Source organism: Buteo buteo, chromosome 14 (assembly GCF_964188355.1).
Source record: "Buteo buteo chromosome 14, bButBut1.hap1.1, whole genome shotgun sequence".
Classification (NCBI taxonomy): domain Eukaryota; kingdom Metazoa; phylum Chordata; class Aves; order Accipitriformes; family Accipitridae; genus Buteo; species Buteo buteo.
Genome location: NC_134184.1, coordinates 16,552,336 through 16,576,991, shown reverse-complemented (window position 1 = coordinate 16,576,991; position 24,656 = coordinate 16,552,336). Strand labels below are relative to the sequence as shown.

Sequence of the window (24,656 nt, the reverse complement as noted above, 5' to 3'; positions counted from 1 at the left end):
CATGAAATTAATCCAAGTAAGTAGATACTATTTGTCAAAATCCACCACAAATGAATAGCGCACATATTCAGCACATAGGAGGTTGTGGTGTTTTGTTTTGTTAGGTTTTTTTGGTTTTTTTTTCCCCCTAAATCAATCTCACTAATAACATGACTCATACTGTCAAAGTGTCATACAATTTTCTGTTTATAAAACAAAGATTATAAAAGACAACATAACTGACTTCAAAGAATGTAATTATTTTGTGCCTTTAGCTTGAGATTGTATACATTTTTTTAAACGAACCTGGAATTGAAGATCATTGGAAGTGTGACTGTCGTAACTCCTTTGCCTGCAGTAGTGCCAGCTGTCCCTGTTATAGTAGTTCCTTTGGCTTTTAGCTGTACAGTGAGAGCTTTGGCAATGCATCCCAAAAACATGTCTAAGATACCTAGTTTATTCCAATCTCCTTTTTCTGTTGAGTGAATGATATCACTTATATCTGCTGGTGGAAGAGACTTCACTCCTATAATACTAGCCAGGCGACTAGGGGTTACCTCGGGCAAAACACGTCTTAGTAATGATGTTACCTGGAGAAAAAATCAGAACACCACAATTATTACCAAGACAGCTGGAGCTTTCAAGCAAAATCAAATAAAGGCTTTCTTCTTCACAAGTTATTTCAGTACGAAGAACTGAACCTACTTTCTGTACTTAAATCACACCTGTAAGAAATTCTGTAAAATTTCTATCTTTCTTTGAAGGGTTTATTAATATGCCCAGCGAGACAAGGCCAAAGAGTCCGGAACCAATCTTACTCAAACAATACTTAGTCTTCATATAATAATAAAAATATGCTTGGTACTGGACTTATGATAACAGTGATACGGGTGTTTGTACAACTCTGCTTTGCTTGCACTTTACAGTCATGTTACCCACTTTGCATATAATATTTAGATATAATCTTTAGATGTCACTTTAGACTTCTGAAAACAGAGTACTTGCCCTGAGGTACTGAGAATCATGACACTCTTTTCCCCCTCCTTTAATTTTCCTTGTGATATACTAACTGGAATTTTTTGAAAAGGAAATCTGTGCCAATTGCTCTGGATCTAACAGAAGCTGTCTTGAAATAACATGCTTCAACCTTACCAGCTGGTGGAACTGGGGTTGAAATTGGTTATATCATGCAAAGTTTGGTCCAAATCAGGATGTATGAAAGCTTAAGGAGTTAACATTTCATATCTAATTTCTCAAGCCTTCAATGTTTTCTTGAAAAACTGTTTACATTTTAAGGAGAAAAAACAGTATTTTGCATATCTGCAATATATCAGAATTACTAAGTGGGGCAATATCTGCCCCCAGGCAAGTTGAGATGTGACATTGTAACAGTTCAGAAAATCGGAAAAGTAAAGAGTATGAGACATAACTTCTGAAACAGGAACTAAAAATTCACCTAGAGAAGGGATACCAGCTAGCAACAACAAGCTAGTGCATTAACTGTACAAAAGCAAATATTTTATATGTCTATATATTTATATCATGTGCAAATAAATACACATATACTCAGACAACATTCAAGTTCAGAAACAGGTATTAGAGGTCTACCTGAGGATACCAAGAGTAGAAAGGAATTGTCTAGTTCCATACTACTAAACTCATAGCCTGAGTGTAAGACAAAGATGCTAAGGACTCATGCCAGATCAGTAACAGATGCTGCTAATTAAAAACCTTTCATCTTACCTATATGGGCTATATGGGCATTACATATGCATAATATGAAATACCCAAACAATACTGGAATTTTAGGTCCTGTCCATTTGACAGACATTTCAACCGTGCTCTACTCATTCAAAGTCTAATCTCAACCAATGAAGCCTCTGCTTCATCTGTTATGCTGCTTGAGCAAGACAGTCATTAGATATATCATAATTCTAGCTGCCACTGTGCCTCAAGGTCAAATATGATGTTAAAAGGGCAAAAATTAACAATGGTCTCCTCAAATCATGCAAATATTTACCAACATTTGGAGTATATGCAGCGCATATAGACAGGGGTAACCGTGTAGCGCTCTCAGAGCCTTTCCCCACAATGAAGTGGCACAAGATCTTACTAAAAAATAAGTAGTCACTTCACTAGCTTCCTTCCACATCTAAAACCATAAGAATTCTGTATAAAAAGCAGTTATTTGCAACAAATAAATGAACCAGCTTTTAAAGTTCATACATTTGAGAAATGGGAAATGAACAGCTTTAATATTTAAAAGAAGCACCTCTTGTTCTTGCGATTATATATAATAATTCTGGATGATGATGTCCTTTATAAATAAAGTAGATAAATGCAATACATGAACTTTAAGAAGTCTCCTTTTTGGAATGTAATACATAACACTGGTCTAAATTTAAGTACTACCAGTCACAAGGCAGTGCCAACTTCAGAATCTGAACTTTCATCTTAAAAAAGAGATTTCTTAGTCATTGCAACAGAAAGGAAATACCTGACAAACTGAACATACATGACAGGACATGAATGAATCTGTAGAAAACATGAACAACTGGGCTACTGTGAAGTAAGATTCATTGAATACTGTGAAGTTCAGATTCACTGAAGAATCCTTCGCAACATCGCTCCAAAAATGAAGGCCGTGTGTTTACATAAAAGACCCCCATTAGGGCACACAAAATGATTAATTGCTCTTCTGCATCCTACTTCATTTCAGCAACAACCCCTGCCAAACAAAACGTATGCCCCTTTGATATATGGTTTGAGAAAGCACTTTATCCTGCTCTATTCCAAATCCTTCAGAATAAGGACAAGAAAGGTGAAGAGTGATATTACTCAAAGGTATTTCAGAATAGTTTGCTGATTTGGGTTCATGACGACATAAGTGTTAATTAAGCAATTTTGGGTTCCTACACCTCAGTTCTACTTCTTGGAGACAAAGCATTACAAACTTACTCAAAAGCGAGTTTGTTTTAATTTCATAACTGTAACCTTCATTGTCTTCAACACTGTGCCTCCTACAAAAAGTTTTATAGAGTCAAATTGTGGTGGTGCTGGAGTATATATGTATTTATATATGAAACACATAAATCTTTATCACTTTAACCCCATTCAAAAACCAGGAAAAAAACCCTAAACCTCATACTTAAATTCCAAAAAGAGATTCTGTAATTTGTTTTTAAATGTTCATAAATTTCTATTTGCCCTCTCCTCATCACTGCAGTAACAAAATGAGTTGCTTTATTTACAGTTATTCCCTATGTAGAATATAGGGATGATCTGAGTATGATTGGAAAAACATTTTTTGAAGTGAAAACACAAAATTACATTTCACCAAATAAGAAGTTCAAATACATATTATACTATCATGGACACAATTATAGGATTCTAAAGACTTTTTTCTGGGAAAATCAAGATAAGGCACAGTTAGCACTCACCTGTCTCTGCACCCTGGGAGAAGCAGTGTGTAGTAATGAGAAGAGATCCTGAAGCAGAGTCAGCTGCTGAGCCAGATACTGCCGGCCTACATTGGAACCGCTCAATGCCAGAACCATTGATAGCAGCTCAAAACAATAAGCGTCAGAAGAAGCATCTTCATCATTAGGCTGCGAGTTGGCGTTCTCTTTGCTAGAGATGGCATGCTCCCATTCTTCACGCACACGCGTTGCTTCCATTCGTATGGCCTGGACTATATGAGCACATACCTATCGAAACAGGAGCCAAAATACATAGTAACTCTTAAAAACTTTTAGAAAGTGAAAGAGATTGTGGTTTATGTACCTTCACAGCTATGACTAAAATGGCAAGCCTGTGAAATTTGGCCTGTGCTTAAATTACTTGTCAACATAAATTCAAATGAAGAATAAAATTTAGGGTTAAATTTATAGTAAAGATCGGATAAAATTATTTAGAATTAAGATTTAGATTTAATACTGAATTTGCTCAGCTTCATTCTGGAAAACTTCATTGAAATACATCTTTTTTTAATTGTAGTTCCTGCCTTTTAATTTGCTTTTTACACAGAATTCAGATTAAAAAACACACACACAAAAAGCCCCAAAGAAATACATTTACTTAACACCCACAAAAGAAAAGGACTTAAAGACTTAGTCTCATTTAGTTTACTATTCGAGAAGCTTAAAAAATTTTAGAAACCATGTTTTCATTTTACCAATAGCATGTTAAAAAGCATATTTAAGAGATTTTAAAGTTTGCTAAGATGGGTGACAAAAAAGTAGATTCTGCGTGACTTACTAATCTGACAAACTTCCAAATGAATCTAATAGCTCTTGTATTACTGTGAAAATCTTTACGGCAATGTTTGTCTTGTAATAGGTGTAATAGAGGCTTTAGTTGGTGTATTTAAAAAAGTAAGTATCCAAAAGGAAAAGAAAAAACATACTCCGACTACTGCATTATGTTAAGAAAAACAAAGATAAGTAAGAAAACCACAGACCCAAACTTTCCTTGATTGCAGGAAAGAGTAATTTAAGAATATACACTGATTACCTTTTAAGGATTAAATTTTATTAAACCTAAATACTTCTTGATGACAGAAAAGGTGAGAAAAAATGTGCAAAACTAAGAATCTAAGCTCTGTCACTGAACCTCTCCTAGAAATTTGAGAGAGTCTACTATTGTGCTAATATTATCAGCAAACATGAATAAGTACCATTTACAACTCAATTCTAAAACTTTTCTTTTTAAATTGACTCTAATAGGATATAGTTTTTTATTCTACTAAAATGGATTTTTTCAGTGTCAATGCAGATTTTTCATATAAAATGCACACACATATTATTTAAAAAGTAAACCAAGATTTGATTATAAAGAACAACAGAAGAATTGCAAGTGTCAAGTAAAAGATACTGCATTCACTGAAAATGAGCATATTTATTACAACACACAAACGTTTAATCCTCAAAGCATTTCAGAATGAACAAACCTGCTTCTGCAAATTTGTCAGTTTGCTCCGGCTGAATATGATCCCTACCATGTGCTCCTTCAGGTCTGCATCTGATGTTGCCTTCATAAAAAGCATATTTAATATTAGATAAAGAGTTTCAAGAACGTTTCCTCATTACTGTAGCAATTAACACAGAATATCAACAAACTTTGTTCTAAAAGTTTGTAGCTTTTTGTTACAGAGAAATAAGTTGTATAAGCAAGATCAATTGAACTATGCTTAATAAATACCTCTTAGATGTATTTACTTTCTTTTTATAAGAGGAAATTTGAGCAGGAAATAAAAGAAAATAATCAATAAGCAAAACAAGTGAAGCATAATTATCTGAGATTCAGCCTTTTCACATAGCTTAATACATTCACTGATTAAGCCTTTGTAAAGCAGTGCATGGAATATACTTTTCAGTTTATATATTGCACAATAAAAGAAACAGGGAATGCACAATTAAGTTACCACACAGCAGGTGTGAGAAAAATACACTTTTACAAAATGAGTAATTCAGTCATGGAACTTATTGTCACAAGATACTGGGTAGAGCAAAACCATATATCATCTGAAAAACAAAATTACTTTCATTGAGGACAGTCCAATCCTGGCTATTAAACATGACAGTTCAGATACAGTGACCTTTTCAGGAACACTTCTTAAACTAATCCTTGCTGGAAGACAGGAGAGTGTACTAGGTAAAAGGATACTAGTATGGTTTCTTAATACTCTTTCTCTAAACATCAACAGAGCCCCTCTTAAGGCACAAGATAATAGGCAAGAAGGACTTTCAGGTTGAGCATTACTGCAGGTGTTAGGTAATTCTGTAATTGGAGGCATAATTTGTGCCACCACTGCTATGATGTTTCCATTAAATGCATATGCTCAAATTATAATTTACCAATTAAAAAATCAATGATAATTTTAAAAAAATAAGCAATTGTGACATTTTGCTTCTGTTTTGATCTGAAAATTATGTAGCGTAAGACACAGGACAAATACTGAAAATCATCCTGGATCAATTTTTCAGCAAAGTATTATTGATAGAATACAAATAAATACATTGTGTACTTTTTCTTCTCCTTCTGGGGAAGACAACAGTGCTTTTTCTTCTTGTTCTGGGGTTGGCTCAGCATCTCCGGAGATGAGTTTTCCAAATACCTGGAAGACAGTGACAGTTAGCTTATCTCAAAGATGAACTTGTGCAGACGTGACATTTTACAATAAAGCATAAAGCATTGAAAGTCTACGATTTATAGTAACTTTCACCATATAACACATCATTAAAAACCCACCTGGGATGTAATAAGTCGGAATACTCGCAGCGTCTCAGATTCACAGTTTCTTTGTTGAGCTACACTTGCAGAAATCTGGCCTGCTATTTTAATGCTTTCACCATCTTTCCATCCAAGAATTTTCACTTGTCGAACTCTTAGTGTGTTCTCTGGACCCTTTAATTCAATTTTGATGATGTGATTATCACCCCCAGGAAGTTCACTTGTTACCCAGCCAATATGTCTTGAATCCAAGTCTACCTATTAAACAGGAATATAAAGATGGGAACTGACAGTACATCAAACAAAAAGTCACATACCTCTAAAACAAACCCATCATGTATCACTGAAACCAATACAGTGTTTGCTATGAAATTTTCATCCTGAGCAGTAAGACAATCATGTTTAATTATAAAAATATTCAACTTCATGAATTCAGATTAAAAAAATCTCAAATTTAAAAAAATGACATATAGCCATTTATTTTTTGTCTTTAAAGCTTATTAGAAATAGTTCCCTATCCATCCCTTTTATCCTCTAAGCAACAGTTCACATATTCAAAAAAACACTTTCAACTAGTATTTGCTCACTACTTTCAATTAAAAAAAAAAAAAAAGCCGCCATAATTTAACTGAAAATTTAACACACAATTATCAGTAGTTAAGTTATTTCATCCCTATTTACAAAAACTCCTGCCAAAGAAATTGTAACTCTGTGGAAGTCAATGTCTGATATCCTTATCAAGACATGCAGGACTTAATACCTGTAAAAAAGACAGACAAATTGTATCAAATTAAGTTTATTTAAAAATAAATACGGTAAAAAAAAAAAAAAAAAAAAGAACGAAGATGTTATATGATTTAAACTGAGATGTCACTACTGGAAGCCAAAAACCGATAGGGTGCAGTGCCTCACATCATTGCTCAGAGCAACCCCAGTGGGCCCCAGTTACACTGGGACCTGAGCTAAGTGAGCCCTCTCTCATATCCATAGGCTCATTTATAATCAAGCTAATATTGGTTCTTTCCCATTTCTACGCTAATTCTCAGTGTCTGCACTGAACTGTGCTGCAGCAGACAAGACTGCCTTTTTTTTGGAATACCACGAGACAGGGTATGCATCAGTTAGCATATAGCATGTGGGTGTGTCTGAAGATAAAAAAAACACCTGTTGGAGAAGTGTCAGAGGACCGTTCAGCAAAGAGGGAGCAAAGCTGAACCAAGTCCCGTCTGTCTTCTGGGAGTGAACCATCCCTGGAAAAATGCCTGGGCACTGTGTTTGAGCAGACAGAAACAAGGCCAGGCAGCAAGCTCACCAGCTGTACGAATGAGTCCAGCGCCTGAGCTCTGCCGTCGCCTTCTTTTATTTAGCTGGATAGCCAGGCATACCAAGTCAGTCTTCTCACAAAAAAAGAATTCCCCAAGAGAGGTGTGCGTGTCCACCTGTATTTTCTATCTACATTATATATACCCACAGAGAAATACACGCACAAACTTTGTACCTATCTACGTATATACACACACTTCACTGTTTAGTATGAGCCCACTGTACCAAAGTTTTGTTTCTTCTGATTTGTAACATCTTTTGGAGCTGTATTTTTGCCTTATATGCTCTCTGAGGATAAGAGGTAGAGAAAAGCAAACCATCTCTCTGTAATAAGGTAATGCTTCTTCCTGAATAATTTTACCACTGACTGTCAATAATCCAAATAATAAAGTTTTGAGCCCAAAATGGTTAACTGCCTGCTTGAAACCTTAAATATCTTTGATGGGTCACACCAGTGCCAAATACAAAACATTGTTCTCTGTGTAAAAAAACATACATCTACCATTTGGCTTAGCAACAGAAGTATAAAGACTGAATACCATTCTGAACTTGAGTCTCTGGACATACGTCTTCAGTCACCTGAAGTTGAGAACTAAAATGGCAGGGTAAAATGTGTGCTATAAATGTGTGTTAGACCATGTAATGAAAAAAACTCATGTTGAAAGTAAATGATTTATTTTCTCCTTTCTCATGGTGTTCTACTTCTGCTAACTCTTAAGCTGCATTTCTCTAATGAAAAATGATTCCATGAAGCAGATAAAAGACAATGACACTGCAGCACTAAGAAGCCAGGCATCAGAATATCTAACAATGTGTAACACTACTTAATGCAATTACTTCAGGTATATTCAGATATAAGTACCCTAAAACAAATCAAACAGCTTGTTGGATCTTATATAATGCACTCTAAACGGTCTTTTTTGGAAACTTTCTACATGATCACTTATCCTTTCAGCTGTTGTAATAAAAAAAAAAAAAATCTAAGGAACATTTTATATTACCCTGTTCTGTTTCAGTATAAGAGTAAAAGCTTGATCAATATTCAGTATATATGATTGAATTCTGTCATTAATAATACAGTATTTTCCAAGAATATTATAATGCCTGATATTTGTAAAATAATTTATCTACCATATGAAATGGAAGCTATTTGCTTAGAAATCTCTGCTATATGCAGCCAAAAAATGATGGCAATTTTTCAATATCAACTGTTAAAATGTTTACCTGCTTTATTCTGCAGAGATCTTCTACTGCCTTGCCAGTTAGAAAGGTCATTGAAGTCACTTTGTTCTGCAACAGACAAGCAAAATAAGAACAAAACACTTCAACCAAGGACCATTCTGACTATTTCTTCCATATTAAGAAAGTATATACATAAAAGAGAGACAAGTTGTTTCATTAAAAAAAAAAAAATTTAAAAAGTGATCAAAACCAAGGACAAAGAATTCCAAAGCACAGCTCTGAAAAGAATTATATAATTTGCTCCTTGTATTAAAAGTTGTAGTTGAAATAAAAATATATTTGTAACATTACTATACAGATCAATAAACACAAATGCACTAGCTCTAGAAAATAGTTCAGATTTTATGAAAACTCCTTATTTGAATGCTTTTACAGAAATCATGAGCAGGAAAAGTAACTTATGAAATAATTAAATGCTTGAAAATGCATCGGAAATTGAACATGGCACTGAGAATTAAGTTACCCCCATCTTAAGTTCATGCAAACTGCAAATTTAGTTAGATTGGTCTGATCATATCATCAAGTACTGCTTTCAAAACCACAGGAATTAGAAACCTTACTTTAAAATGTGAGCTTCTGAATCATAATTACAAACTGAACTGGACAAAGAAAATGGTCATTCTTGATTGATAAATATAAACAACTTTGACTATGCACCTTCAATGAGACACATTTACTTTTCCTCTTACCCCAAGATCTCTGGAATTGTCTACATGAACACACACATAACGTGCATTGATTCCTTTTACACAGTTAATTGTGATGTTTTTAGTTTTGTTTTTATCTTCATCTCCTGACTCCCAGAACGTTTCTGTAGACCCATCTGTTAAACTACCAATCATGGCAGGTCGGCTTGATGTTTTAATGTCAACAATGCTGGTTAGGTCTTTTAGACAAACCACTATACACAGTTCCTGTGAAAACAAATGTAAATACTTAAATATCTGAAAGTAAGCCCAAATACAGGCATTATTTACAATTTTTAAAACCATACAGACATTTCTGTTCTGAGGAACATGCTCTCTGAATTAAAGAAGAAATTTGTCATTTATTGGTTCAAGTTATTCAGCCCTTTAAACCAAAGGAAATATGAATAGCTAACAGCTGAATATATTAGTAAATGGCTGAATGTATTAATAAATGGATAAAACCACTTCAAAGATATTTATCAGGAGTACTAATTTGTGCTCCTGAGAATAACAAAAAGAAAAAAAAAAGATATAAGCAAGTAAGAACTGGAAGTACACAGCATTTAAAAAATGAACTCAATGAATCAAATTAATTAACTAAATGAACTATGAGAGATCCCCAAACACTTTACTTGCAAACAAGCACTTACAAGCACTGCTTCAAAATTTAGGTTTGAGTGATATACAGGTTAAGGGTCAATATTTGGACCTCTAAAGCCACATATAAGAACCTGAATATTAGCAACAAGATCCCAAACTGAGATACATTCAAGGAAATATGACATTGCAATAAAGAATGTTTTAATTCAAACAGAATGATCAGAGGAAGTACAGGGTGTTCACAATTGATCTCTACTTCTGAAAGGTGTAATACTTGCCTGATTCATGACTTCAAAACCAGACTGAACACTGATACTAAAACTCTCTTCACTATCTCCATCATCAGATTTAGACAGAATATTGTTGATATGATGAAAAACATTGCTCTGGTGCAGGAACTGGTGATCAGATTGTTTGAATTTGAGACTCCAGCACCTGAAAACACATTTAGGGCACTTTGAAATTTTGAATATTGTTGAAAACACATAACTTACCTGTGAAACTATTAATTACATTTTTGCTTCTTAAAATACTGTCTATAAACTTTTAACTTCAAATTTTTGCAGCATCTTAAGTGTTTCTCTGCATCTTTAAGGAAGGCAGGAGTAAACTTTTCTTAGAATTTTAACAGTGAATAGAATCATTATTAATAAATCCTTATCTTTGAGACAAGATACACAGGAAAAATTTCAAAGAGTTTAAGGAAACTATTCAGACGACAGATTTCTGAGCAAAAGGTATTATGCTACCATGCACATACACACAGATACTACCATATTATTCAATAATATGGGTTTTTTTTTCACAGTGGAAACAGTACAGAAATTAAGAGCAAATACATTTTTCTCTATAAAGTCTTTTAGACTATTATTTATATGTATAAACACATATACATCTTTTACATAGATCTTTCCTATGCATAAGGATAGACATGCTCCTTTTCACACAAGCTTATAAAGTTATTTCAAGCTTCCTATCTACACTGCAAAATCTTTTCACCTATAATGTTACAAAGTTTACAGCCTTTTAAGAATTTTCTTAATTTATGCTCACCTTAAGGCCATTTGCTGTAACGCACTACCACTCGGAAGAGACATCATAAGATCAGAGATTGTCTGAAGAAGGCGATGAAAAGTGTGGGGTAATGGGTGAGCTGCTTCACCAGCAATCACAATATCTGACAGAGGATGTTCACATACTCTTGTGTCTTTTTCCTAAGATGTAAAGCAATTTGTATGTTTTTAACAGACTTTCAGAGAAAAAAGGTTAAATAATTAGAAATAAAAACATTTATGATATTTGGTTTAAGACTAACTGCAACAATCCTATAATGAATGTGAACTTCAAAGCAGCTCTTCTCAGAAAATTTTTACAATGACAAGCTATACATGAACACCAAACAAGGAATTCAGAAAGTATACTGTATACTACCACACATTTCTCATGATTTAAAGTTGTGGAAAAATTACACTGCAATAAACTGAAAACAAAAAAACAAACTAGAAAAAATAACATATTCCAGCTGTTAATAACAACTTTTTTTTGAGCAGCAAAACCCAACCATAACAAACTTGCTAATTAAGCTAAGGTTATCCACTGCTTTTTCATTAGAGCTGTGAAAATAATGATTTAGTTAAGGTGTGTCACTATCAGAAAGGCTGTGCATTGGGAGCCAAGTTCCACTAGGGAGTGGGTACAAAGGCAGTGGCAGAGGACCAGAGGGTGGTGGCCATCAAGGTGTGTTATAGGGAAGAGTAGTAGAGAAAGAAAAGGAGGTTCTGATACCCTGTTTCAGAAGACAGGACTCATCTATGAAGGATACAAACTGTTTTCTTTGATTCTTTTTGAAAAGAAAATCTGATTCTGCTTGAACCATGGAACCCAGCTGCACGCCCCCAACGTACTGACATCCAAAGCCAGATTCAGACTTACTATTTTAAACCTATTAAATTGTCTATGTATATTCTTGCAAGTAGATTTCCCATGGATCTTGACTGCTTGAATGCCTAGAAACTCTATGGTATTATTTGAAATGAATTTTAGGCACATACTTACCTAGACAAGAATCATCAAACCAGACATTTCTCTGTGTTTTCCTGGAGGGTGTAATATGGTAAAGTGTACTCGGCATATGAAGCAGGAAGCATGAGATTGAACTCTACACTAAATATAACCAGTCCAGAAAAAATTCAAAGCCTAGGTATTCACCTACCTCCAAGGATCCTATCTACACAGAGAGCATCCTGCTCCCCCATCTCCTCTGCAGCTTAGTAATTTTTGCATTTTGTTTCACTTTAGCCAGGACATTGCCCTTGAACCTATATCTTCCACATTAAACCATTTATGGTTCTAGACCCTCATCCGCCATTTTTACAGAATTCATCACTGGGATTTCTCATCCTCTCTCAGTATATTAAAAGAATACGTAAAAATACTTCACATAAGGAAATGAATCCCAGTTGAGGGAAAGCACCAAACTACCTTGGATTTATTACATTGTGTACATATTTTTACATAGGTATTTTTATCATATGATCAGACTACTGAAGGAAGATGTTGTGATTTGAATATGTCACCTGAATGATATTTAACAATTAGCTGAAAACTGTTGCCAGTTTCTTGTATGCCATAAAATTATTCATCCTAGCCAAGTGACCAAAGGGAATTTTTTAAGTCCCACCTTCATTATATCAAAAGAGAAGCAGCATTCCCACCAGACCAGAAGTGGCATATTTTAAAATTCCTTTCTAATGTCCTTTATCTTTCGGTCAGTAATTATCCAAACTACAGCTAAGACAATATTCATTTATTCTTTTATACAGTAAAGGTTCTTATTTTGGAGGCTGACGAGCGTAAGGACCAGTGGGAACACATTTCACTCACTCTAGCCGTGGTTTTGATGTTGAAATTGTTTGGCAGTTGAAATTATTACAAGATAGAAAATTGTTGGAGCCAAGCACAGAAACAATATTCAGAATATAATACACAGCTACTGCAAATCAGCTTTAATGTATACATACAAGAAATTGGCATACTTGAAAATAAGTAAGTAGAATTATAAATCTGCATGTTGCACCACTGGGTGGTGGGGGAGCGAGTGAGCAGCTGCATGGTGCTTAGTTGCTGGTTGGGGTTAAACCACAACAGATACCTTTTGGAAGAATGATATGTTAGAGTATACCATCTTACATGCTACATTTTCAGAACTACAGATTTTTCTTAAATCACTAAATTAACTATATCTAGTGTATATATAATTACTTAAATTAACTACATATTTTCAGAATTAACTATAGACTTTTCTTGAAGTGCTGAAAGACACAGCAGACCAAACAACAAAGCTTCTCTGAAAAATATTTTCTCTCTTCTTTTTGGGGGGGAAAAGGGAGAATAAAAAAACCAAACAGCAATTTTTTTTTGTTACTGGATTAGAAATATCCTTGTGCTTTTTTTTTTTCTTCCTTCCCATGAATACTTGCAAAAATAGTGCATTAAAAGACTGTAATTCATCAACACAAAAAGTTTGGCGATTTTAGATGAAAAATTATTTTATCTGTGACTATCAAGAGTTCAACTACAATTTAAGACTAAAAATTTTTCATTCCATAATTAAGGTTCTGTTTCATAGAGGGAGGTTTAAGATTTGTTTGGGGGTGGTGTTTTGTTTTGTTTTTACACACATAATAAAAATATTTCTAAATAGACTACAAAAATCAACAGAGATACTGTATTTATGAAAGGAATGCTGAACCTCACTTACTTGTTCTGCATTTTCTTTATTTGATTTATTTTCTTCATCCTCCTCTTCTTCAGGCTCTACAGGTGCAGGAGTCAGGGAAGCCACAAAATGCCATAAAATATCATGAAGAGAAGTTGTTTGAATGACGTTACAAAGAAGCCAGTTGAAAGCCTAAAACAAAATACACACAAGGTTAAGCAAACCTGGAATAACACCATTTCTTAAACCATTTATGTAAGGAGGTGCACTGATGCTTTTGGACAAGCAAATAATAATAATGCAGAGGTCTTGAAGACACATTGCTCTCTAGCTAAAACAGTTTATTAAATGACAACTATATTACCAAAGACATAGCAAAGTAATTCATAGACACCATACAGAAAAATAAGTTCTTTGAAAAAAGCTTTAAGGATGAAAAAGCAAAGTTCTTACATAATTTCAGAGATTATTACAAGATGAGGTGGCAGCACTCCTTACTATTCAAATTGGTTAACAAAGTAAAGATCCTTTTAAATTTAGAACTCTGTAGGCTGAGATTTGGTTTCCTTGTTTGGTCTCTGCCATTGGCTGAATTAATCAAAACAATTCAGCCACTTCCAAAAAAAATCAACACAGTGAGGTAAAAAAGGTTTTTTAAAATTGCAACATTCTTATATTCTTCTAAAAGCTGAAATACTTCTGCATGTTGACGTTTGGAAATTTGATGGGTGGTGCTTAACAGTAGAGGTGTGTTTCTTACTTTATCTGAGAAAATCCACCTATATTTTCACACATTACAAATACTTGAAAAACATACATGCTGTATACAAGATCAGAAAAAACTTTACTAAAGCTTAGCTGAAATTAAAAAAAAAAAAAAAAAAAGGCCTCAGTGAGGATGTCTCTTGCAGCTTTTATTGAAGCAATTAGTCCTCAATGGATCTTTTGGCTGCTCATTCACTATCTACATAACAGGGGTAGCATTCACCCATCTCAGAATAAGTTGTGAAGTATCTAAATATTACCAGCATCAAAACAATTCTAAAAAAATAATACTCATTCCAAGATTTGAAAAAGGAATGGCAAGCAAGACCAGGAAGATGGTGAGCAAATGGGGAGAAAACAGTATTTGTGTAATTGATTTTTTGCAGCCTTAATAATATTCTTTTATCAGAGATTTTCTACACAACAGATATACCATTAAGAAGGTTTACAGGCAATACTTCTGTATTCATAACTTTTAGAGTTAATAATACACATAAATGAACTTTTAGAATAGGTTTACTGCACATCACAAAATAATTTTTTTTGTTTTTTATTCTATATAAAAATTCTTTAAAAAATTTCTGAAGGCAGAATTTACAAATGTCTTATTTTAATCATACAAGATCTACTAGTACATTAATACCTCCATGGCAAAGACTCGGCAAGCAGATTTCCGTAAGGCTTGTTTCATTGCAATTTCAAGTCCTTCCAGATCATGGTGCTGGATTACAAATGCCAATACTGGCCACTGGAAATTTCTCTCTCCTTTGGAAAGAGAGCTGTGGGCGGAGATTAACCGAGAAAGTTCAGGAGATGGATGTCTCAGGAGAGAGGACCCCACTTCTATTCAAAAGCATAAAAATATGCATACATTAGATTCTTTGTGCATTTTAATTTTATAGCCACAGTAAAAATAAAAAGCAATTGAGTAATTTTAGAATTGATATTTGTCCTGGTTTCAGCTGGGATAGAGTTAACTGTCTTCCTAGTAGCTGGTGCAGTGCTATGTTTTGAGTTCAGTATGTGAAGAATGTTGATAACACTGATGTTTGCAGTTGTTGCTCAGTAGTGTTTAGACTATAGTCAAGGATTTTTCAGCTTCTCATGCCCAGCCAGGGCACCTGACCCAAACTGGCCAACAAGTGTATTCCATACCATGTGACGTCCCATCTAGTTTAGGAACTGGGAAGGTGGGGGCAGGGAATCGCCGCTCGGGGACTGGCTGGGTGTTGGTCGGCGGGTGGTGAGCAATTGCCCTGCGCATCATTTGTACATTCCAATCCTTTTATTACTACTGTTGTCATTTTATTAGTGTTATCATTATCATTATTAGTTTCTTCTTTTCTGTTCTATTAAACCGTTCTTATCTCAACCCATGAGTTTTACTACTTTTCCCGATTTTCTCCCCCATCCCACTGGATGGGGGGGAGTGAGTGAGCGGCTGCATGGTGCTTGGTTGCTGGCTGGGGTTAAACCACGACAATATTTTTGTTCATTTTTTCTATGAGAAAAATGCATTAAAAAAAACAATGTGGAAGAATGATGCTTCAACTGAGAGAGAAAATGGCACTTCAATTTTTAAATCAAGCACAAAAGATGCAGCACAAATTTCAGAACTGCAGTAATTCCTGAGCTGTTCTTAGGCTAATCCTGTGTGCATTAACAAACAGCTAAAGTTTATTAATAAACAGAAATAAAAGGCATTACATGTATTTATAAAAAATTACATTTGTCTACAGTTTCCAAGAAAACTGCAAATCCAATGCCTTATCCCTGAATATGTTTTTCACTACTTCTGATGTCTGTGCTCTTACCCGCATCTCCACTGTTGACTCTTCTCCTAGGGATTGCCTTTACACGTGCTGGCAAAATTGAGTGCTGTTTGTCATATTCTGATGCAACAACTGAATATGATCTTTGAAAGACTGTACGCTTCGCAAGATCTGTGTCTGTTATTGGACTGGTTTCCAAACTACAAAGAAATCAGTGAAGTTATAGACCCATTAATGAACATATAGACTATACTTGAATTATACATAAATATTAAATAAAGACACATGCACTTCATAATGACAATGCTACTACCGCATGAAAGTTTGTCTTATGTACCTAATAACCGTTTAAATGCTGGAAAAGAAGGAACACATATTAGAACTACACATGGTGAAAAAGCATGCAAGTGCTTTATAAAGAAATATAATGAAGTACATGGTAAGTTCCAAGAATTTAGGGATTTTTTAGAGAGAATACAAACATTCAGATCATGCCTGAATTGAAGTTTCAGACCAAATTTGCCCTGAGAATGCATGTGAAAACATCTATGGAGTGAATTTTTAATATGCAAGCCAACTGAAATTTAGAACTTTATGTGAAGTAAAAGTTTCTGACATCATTAGCCTTAAAGCCGATTTTCAATTGCTACGGCTATGCCTCTGACATGTTTTACTCCTTACCTTCAGTGGACTTCTTACAGTCTGCAGAAGAACTCCCAGCTTATACTGTCCCTATAGACCTCAGGAGATCATGGTGTCCACAGTTTTAATAAAGGAATATACCAATACGATGCACTCTTAAGGAGTTTTGTTAGAAAAGTTCTATTTCTGAAAAGACTACATTGTAGATTGTAGTATTTCAATAAACTGTTTTTGCAGTCAGTATAAAATGTAACAGATTGAAATAAAAACAGATTAAAAGCAAGTTTTCTCTTTATTACATCCTCATGATAATATGAGGAATCACCGTTTCACGCCTGAAAACCCCGAGCATCTAAGTTGATTCTGGACTATTATTAAGGAACAGTAAGAGCCTTTTTTTCCCCTGGCAAAACAAAAAATTCTGTAATTGCTTGAATTAGATCACAGTAAACTTAATGAGATAAGAAGCAGCAACATTTGCTTTGAAAAATGTAAGCTAATGAAATTCCTTCCTGTTCAAACTTCCCTTCAGAATGAAATCTTGAAAGGAGTTTTAACAGCCACTTCCTTTCCAAAAGGCCATTAATCTGCACTACAGTCAGCTGTGTTAAAGAATAGAAATGTAGGTGGAAAAAGATTGCTATATTTTCAAGGAGTTTGCAACAGCCATGGTCCTTGGACCACTGCTCTTTATTCCGTACTTCTGGAGATTCTGGAAAAATTGTATTTGTCTCTACAGGGAAATAAGCAGTCCTGGAGTAAGGATTTATATGGATAAGTTTCCCTGAGGTATGCTAAGAGTCCTTATCAATTTCTGAACAAACTTTTTTTCGTATTTAGGTTGTAAACCCAAGACCTTTCTAGAGAGAAGCAATTGGTTTGCATTACAGTTAAAAGTTTCAAACCCAATTTGCAAACTTGCATGGCTACTGGTTGAAAATATACCTGCTATGCTATGATTCACTGAAGATATTTTTCTAACTACAGCTTCATATGATTTTGGCTTTTTTGCTGCCATTTCAGAGATTGATCTGAGCTGATGTGATACTTTAGCTACTTAACTACAGTAATGTTTTGTTGTTTTTTTTTTTTGTTGGGTGTTTTTTTTGTTGGTTTTTAATTGGTGTTATGCTAATGCTTTAGCATTTTTATGCTAGAATTACAAGGAAGTACCTTGGGGGCATAGATTTCATGTTACTCTCTGGCTCTTCAAAGACATTAGGGCTTGCATCAGGAGTAACCGAGATGTATGGCGCAGGTACTGAAGTTGAGCGCAGGTACCTCATCTCATCCTGGAAGAGGTTGTCATCCTGGTACCCAACAAAGTTTTCATGATGATGCCTACATCAAATTAGATTTTTAAATTAGTATTGAGGAATACAAGTTCCTGAAACACAGGCATAAACAAAAGTCCTTTGCTAATACATTTAGCCAGCCAACACTATTCATTTACTCTTCACCTAATGCATTGAAGCTGGTTGTGACTTACAAGTGTTAGTGGAAAACATAACAGCATTTTTAAACAAGAAGGAGTGGGGATCACCCTTTGCTATCTTTTAGTATTTTCATTAGGTATTTCCATCATGTATTTTAGGCCCAAATGTCTATCCATCATAAACATAAGACACTACAGTGAAATCTACTTAGAAATACCAAGTAAGCACAAGTCTTCTGGTTTCCTTCTTCCTGTTTTTAACTGTAAAGAGAGAAAAGTAGCACATATGTCTGCTACTAACACACCAAGTTAAACTCTTCAGAAAATTCTAAATTCTTCGGACAGAAACTAAACTGTTGTTAAAAAATAAAAGCTATTCAGGGTATATTTGACCCTTGGAGCAAATACAATCTAAGAAATTGAACAAGATCATGGAAACAAGAAGAGAAAGAAGAACAAAGATCATAAAGAATTAGGAAAATATGTGTTTTTCTATGTAAGTTTTAGTTTACTTTATATACACACATTTTTATCCAACACTATAAATAAATGAGTATTAAAATCAATATTCATAAGCTTCCTTTAATTACCTTGCTAAAGTCTGTAGATAGAGACATGGCATTTTAATGGGAAAGTCTTCAGAAATTCCTTCTTTGACACTGGGAAGTTGAGATTGGAATGCTTTTGCAGGGTGATAGCAGAGGATACTGGGCTCAGCAGCACTACTCAGCGACAGTAAATACAGTGCATTGGCTTTAATCACTTGATGAGCTTCCATAGTTGGCAAGGCACGAGGAGTCTTAACTTGCATTGGTTTTCTCCTAGATTGTTTAATCTAGAGGAATTTTTAAAAGGTGTATTTAAATTATACTTCATCACAGGAAAAGCTGGCAATGTTGCATACTAAAGTTGCTGGATTCTTCCTGTTATAAAATATTTTCTACTGCAAAATGGGACTTCTATTATTTTCATAAGTTTGCAAACTTTTAATAAACAGCTAAAAGTTTTGATGTTTGCCTCAGGATGAATTTTTTATGCAAAAAGTTTCAACAAATTTAGTTTCAAAAATCAAGTTAAATTAGCACTGTTCTGCTTATCTTAAAACCTCAATATATCTGTGTACTTTAAACAAGAATTTGAAATTGGTCATGGAAGACCAATATAAGAAGAACAACTTTTGTCCTATTCCCATTAAAAATTGCTCTAGTTTGCCCAGTGTTTGGCACCTGCATCCAATGATCTGGATGATTAAGAATATTAAAGAAACTATAAACATATAAAGTTAAAATAATACTCCTATTTCAGTAAACAAATAAAACCAAATTCAAAGTTAAATAAAGTGACATATACTTTTAAAAAATAAGGTGTGAGAGACTGAAAGAGTTAATGTCTCGAAAATTGTGGTGGGACAAGTTCTGCTTAAAGACAAACCCTGCACAGCAAGGAACCCAGGTGACAAGCCCATCAGCTCAGACCTCAGCAACAGGAGGGGGAGGTTGTGCTGGAGGGTGCGCAGCTCCCTGTTCTTATAAGCTGTTCTGATACAAAGATCAAACAATGGCCGTGTCTGCAGGGAAGGAGAAGTTACTCCACAAACGACCCCCAAGCCCAAAGGCTCACAAACTGCTCATTAACCTGATGAGTTCAGGTGCCCACCTGAAAGAGGGGCAAGGATGATAAAAGGACATGCACTGAAGCCCCAGGTGCACAAGCCCACCGGGACTGGACCTCCTGGCTGACTGAACCAACGCTGGACCCAGGACCACTGAAATCTTTCTCTCTTCCTTTTTCTCTCTCTCTGTCTTCTTCTCTCTTTCCTTTTCCTTTTCCACAATCCCTACACCTCATCCGTTTCAAGATATATATAAACTGTTGACCAAGTCTGAGACTAAGACTGGATCCAGCAACCCCTAGACCCTTCTCTGAGGAGGAGTCTGGAAAGCAAGGGGGTCTGCTCTGAACCTCGTGACTCAATGGGAGGGATGTATCGATGTGTATGGTTACACAAGTTGTCTTATGCCAACTCCTGTTGTGAGAAATCCTGCCACTTACTACCATGCCTCCCCAGTTCAGTTTGCTTCTATCATGAATAAAATCTTTAACTGATCATTTGGTGTTGTTTCACCTTAATTTAGCCCAAGGGAATTTCGAATTAAACACAACTCCCTGGTCTGTCCAGTCTGGGTTGTGACATAAGGTACTACATTCAATGCTGCAGTTGTATTGGGATAGAAAATAAAATTACTTTACAAATTTGAAAACACTACCATCTGAAGGGAAGAAATCTGGTCAGAATTAATCAGTAAAGTTTCTATCTTATTATTTTAAACCTATCAATGACATAAATGGATATTCCAAAACCTTGCAAAATTCTGAAATTCCAAATTTTTTAAACTGGCCTTACATTATTTTCAAGTTGTGAACACAGTACTATTAAGCAGATAGAGAGCTAAACATATAAGAAACAGATGAAAATACCTTCTCTCTTGCTGCTGCTTGCTTTTCACGGAGATATTTTTCTCTGCATCGATCGCAAACCAAATACCAAGTGCTTCCTCCAATACCACCATCGCCACAATTACCAGCCCATCCTCCACAAAAGTGCCCGATGCTATTATAACCTTGGCCACCTGCATAACGGCCACAACCTACACCCGGGAAAAAGATGAAAAAAAAATGTTACTTCAAAAGAAGGATTATTATATTATTATTTATTACTGTAAAAGAGGGATGGAGAGGGGGAAGGAAGATGCTTCTTTTACTGGCCTATTTTTCTCCTTTTCTGTATCTCTGAACTGATTAAAAACAAGGTGCATATCCCATGTGTCCCACCAGTATCCAAAGAAACCAAACACACTGCAGTTTTCAAGTTTTTATTATGAACTTGTTCAAAAAAATCAACAGCTCCCTATTCAGACAGCGAAGTGATGGTAAGGTCAGTATTATATGTTAGCCAACATTATCTATAATTTAACTAACATAAAAAACCTACCCCTCTGTCTAACAAAGCTTAAAAGGTAATGAAGTGCATTCCTTTGCTGATTACTGTTTCTCAGAAAGATTCAGGGCATTGATAATTGCTGAATAAAAAGGGTCCTTATTTTTTATTTAACTTTGCATACAGTGCTAAAACGAGCACGTACATCAGCCTGAACTTCACTAACTGGCAAAATAATTAGTTATGTTTACAAGCTAGAAAACACAGAAAGCATTTTGTCTTTAACAAGGCTACTTATTACTAGCTATACTGTAGTTAATCCCTTCTATTAGTGATCCCTTTTCTAAAGAAAACACAACTTATGTAGCTTTTGAACTCAGTTGACTAGCTAAGATAATACCAAGCTAGCACTGATTTATCTCATTTTCCTAAAATTAAACAAACTCCTGAAAAAAATCTGGGGACCCACATAAAGAGACAAAATTAGCAGACTCTGGTTGTATTTTACAATACAAACTGTCTACAGACTTGAACTGGATTTCTTTTTTTTAAGATACATTTTAAAACAAAAAAATTAAGTGACTGATACCCAGTGCTGACACAGCAGATAAATAAAAGTTTTCTACTATTCATACTAGAATAGTAATAGAAAACATTTGGCAACATAGAAACTCTAATTAACCAATCTCATATTTTTTATTTTATTTCCAATTTTCTCATCACAGTTTCAAGTCCTGAAGTGTAACAAATGGAATGCTTCTTGAAGAGCTACTGTAAAGTTAGCTCATTACTTTGGCCTTGTTTCAAACAACTTTCTTCAGCATCTTTGAAAGCTTAAATACATAACTACTTAAAAGTATGTACACAAACATGTAAATAATTTGTAAGTAAGTGTGTGTAAGTTTTAATTTAGCTTATATAGTGAACTCTGTTAAAATGTTAGACAAGACAGCCTGACACATTTTCATAACAGTAACTAATACCAAACTGTGTGTGTGCAATATACTTTACAGTACTAAAAAATACATAATCTTACCTGGATGAGCTTGTCTCATGTGGTAAGTCACTGGATATGGATGGGATTCTCCACATAACTCACAGATGGTGTCTTTTTCAGGTCCTCCCACTGCAAGCTGGGCCATCTCACCAAAAAGATTTCCCCTTGGCCTAGTCTCAACCTTTTCTTTTTTCTTTTTCTCTTTTTTGGTTTTCTTGTTATCTTTGTCACTTTCCTTCTTCTTTAACACTGCACAAGAACCAGGACTTGGAAAAATCATGTTTTGGGAAGCTGCTTTAATAGTTGCTAAAGAAATATCTTCCCAGAAAGCTACCAAGTGCTGCAGTGTTAATGGAAGAGGAGACTTGGATTTCATTGTGTGATGACTGGATGTTTCAAAGGAGGTAGTTTCAGTTTTTCCATCCTCACACTTTTCATGCAGAGGTGGTTCTTTTAACATAGAGAGGACTTTGTTTTTATTGATGCTACCCATTTTAGATATATCTGGTCCATGAGGTGAGATGTTGAACATGTTAAGAGCAGATGATATTTCCAATGAATGTCTATTTTTCAACTTGGTTTCTTTTTCCTCTGCAGGTTGTTGAGTAAGACTGCTTCGTATTGGTGCATGCTCTTTGGACAGCTCTGGATTAAACTTCAAAAAAGATGAACAAGCCATAGCATCATGAACTATTCCTTCATGCCAAAGAAATGCAGCAAATACAGCTCTAGCACATTCTGCAACGGAAGGTGACATTGCTTGCTTGGCAGGCTCTACAGGCTTGGAGCCATCTCCTTTGAAAAGAAAACTGGATTTTTCCTTTTTGGGTCTTGTGTGCCTACCAGCACATTTACGGCTCACTTTTGGAGATGCTCTCATGTCTTGCTCATCTTTCAGCGGTGCTTTTCCTATGCTGAAATGAACTTTATTAGAACCATCATCCAGACTTCTGAATTCTGTGTTGTCTTCACAGGTACTATCTGTAATGCTGTTAGTCTTTAAAGTACTTGAAGTACATACTTCAACTACCTCACTGTGAAGATTTTCCTGTACAACATGAGGGGAAGGAGCTCTATTTTCAGTTTCTGTAACAGGTTTTCCATCTTTTGCAATAATTTTTGGTTTGGGTGAAGTGGACCGCCCCCTTAAGGGTTCTGTTAGTGGTACTTTCTTTTTGCGAAGCGCGTCTGGATCTAATGTGTAAGAATCTGATTTGGAGCGTTCTCGAGGAGGATCAAGCTTTGTTTTTACAGGGGATGAAGCTTTCTGAGGTAGAGTTTTGTCATGGGGTGATGAGGATCGTGGAGAACTAGCACCAGATCTAACGGCTGTAAGCGTCTTTGTCTTTGGAGAAGACGACCGGGTACCTGGCCCTGGAGATTCAGCTCTCAGAACAGTAGTTGTTCTTCCATCAGTTTTTAGTGTTTGCAAAGTGTTATGATTTGGAGACAAAGACCTGCTGTGAGAGTCTGACCGCAATTTTGCAGCATCTGATTTCAGCATAAGAGACTCACTGGCAGATAAGCCTTCTGTATTCCTAGGTTTCTTCTGATCAGCAGCAGCTCTATTCATTCGCACATCAAGCTTGGGTGACCTGCTGTCAGCTCTGTGTTTTGATGACATGTCTGATTTTCCTGCTGGAGAAATTGGTCTAGCAGCTCCTGTGAAATTCATTCGGTCACCTGTTCAGTATATTTTATAATTAAATTATTATATATTGACAGTGATACCTTTAATAATACAAAACAAGGATTAAAGACCTGAACACAAGATAAAAATCAAACACATGCTTCTGTTCACATCAAAATGAAAGGAAATATAAAGGGAATTTTTTTCCCCAAGAATATTTTCAATACATTTCTTCTAACAAAGATACATACAAACAAGTGTTAGGAAATACTTACAGAGAAAACACTACTATGGAGGTATCAAAAGGCACAGTTCACTATTTCCACAAAACACTAGTAAAGGAAGCACAATTTACATCCTTAGGTATAATGCCAGGAGTTAACTAAGTTTATCACAGCTGCAACAGAAACCAGGGATTATTTATTATCTCTATATGTGTCAGCCTGACTGCAATAAGAGACTTGCAGACAGATCAAATATATTACCAGATGTGTTTTCTTTAATGCTCAAAAGTCAGGAAATGTAGGAAGTAAATACAGCTATAGGGCAAATTGCGTAAAAAGGCTTACAAACACGCTTGAAATGATTCACGTTGATAATGTCAGGTATGCACCTTTTTAAGGCCACAAATTATCAATGTTCTGCTACCAGAACACAACCTACTAAAAAAACCCAACCCATCTTTTTCAACCATT

At 35.2% G+C, this 24,656-nt stretch overlaps 1 protein-coding gene across 25 annotated transcripts in view; it reads right to left on the bottom strand.

Annotated features, from left to right (window-relative positions):
• MYCBP2 (MYC binding protein 2) overlaps positions 1-24,656 on the bottom strand; it is a 201,492-nt gene that overhangs the window by 17,435 nt on the left and 159,401 nt on the right. For 22 of the 25 annotated variants that reach the window (XM_075045994.1, XM_075045997.1, XM_075046003.1 and 19 more), the window contains 16 exons: positions 22,371-24,014; positions 20,875-21,044; positions 18,987-19,231; positions 18,135-18,302; positions 16,362-16,519; positions 15,191-15,390; positions 13,825-13,974; positions 11,118-11,278; positions 10,343-10,499; positions 9,465-9,689; positions 8,758-8,823; positions 6,229-6,468; positions 5,996-6,094; positions 4,928-5,008; positions 3,420-3,686; positions 286-569 (listed from right to left, as the gene is read on the bottom strand). In XM_075045994.1, the coding sequence (XP_074902095.1) occupies positions 286-569; positions 3,420-3,686; positions 4,928-5,008; positions 5,996-6,094; positions 6,229-6,468; positions 8,758-8,823; positions 9,465-9,689; positions 10,343-10,499; positions 11,118-11,278; positions 13,825-13,974; positions 15,191-15,390; positions 16,362-16,519; positions 18,135-18,302; positions 18,987-19,231; positions 20,875-21,044; positions 22,371-24,014 (4,315 nt within the window). Of the gene's footprint in view, positions 1-285; positions 570-3,419; positions 3,687-4,927; positions 5,009-5,995; positions 6,095-6,228; positions 6,469-8,757; positions 8,824-9,464; positions 9,690-10,342; positions 10,500-11,117; positions 11,279-13,824; positions 13,975-15,190; positions 15,391-16,361; positions 16,520-18,134; positions 18,303-18,986; positions 19,232-20,874; positions 21,045-22,370; positions 24,015-24,656 lie in introns of those variants that run through there. The other 3 variants (XM_075045995.1, XM_075046020.1, XM_075046016.1) reach the window with 2 other exon arrangements.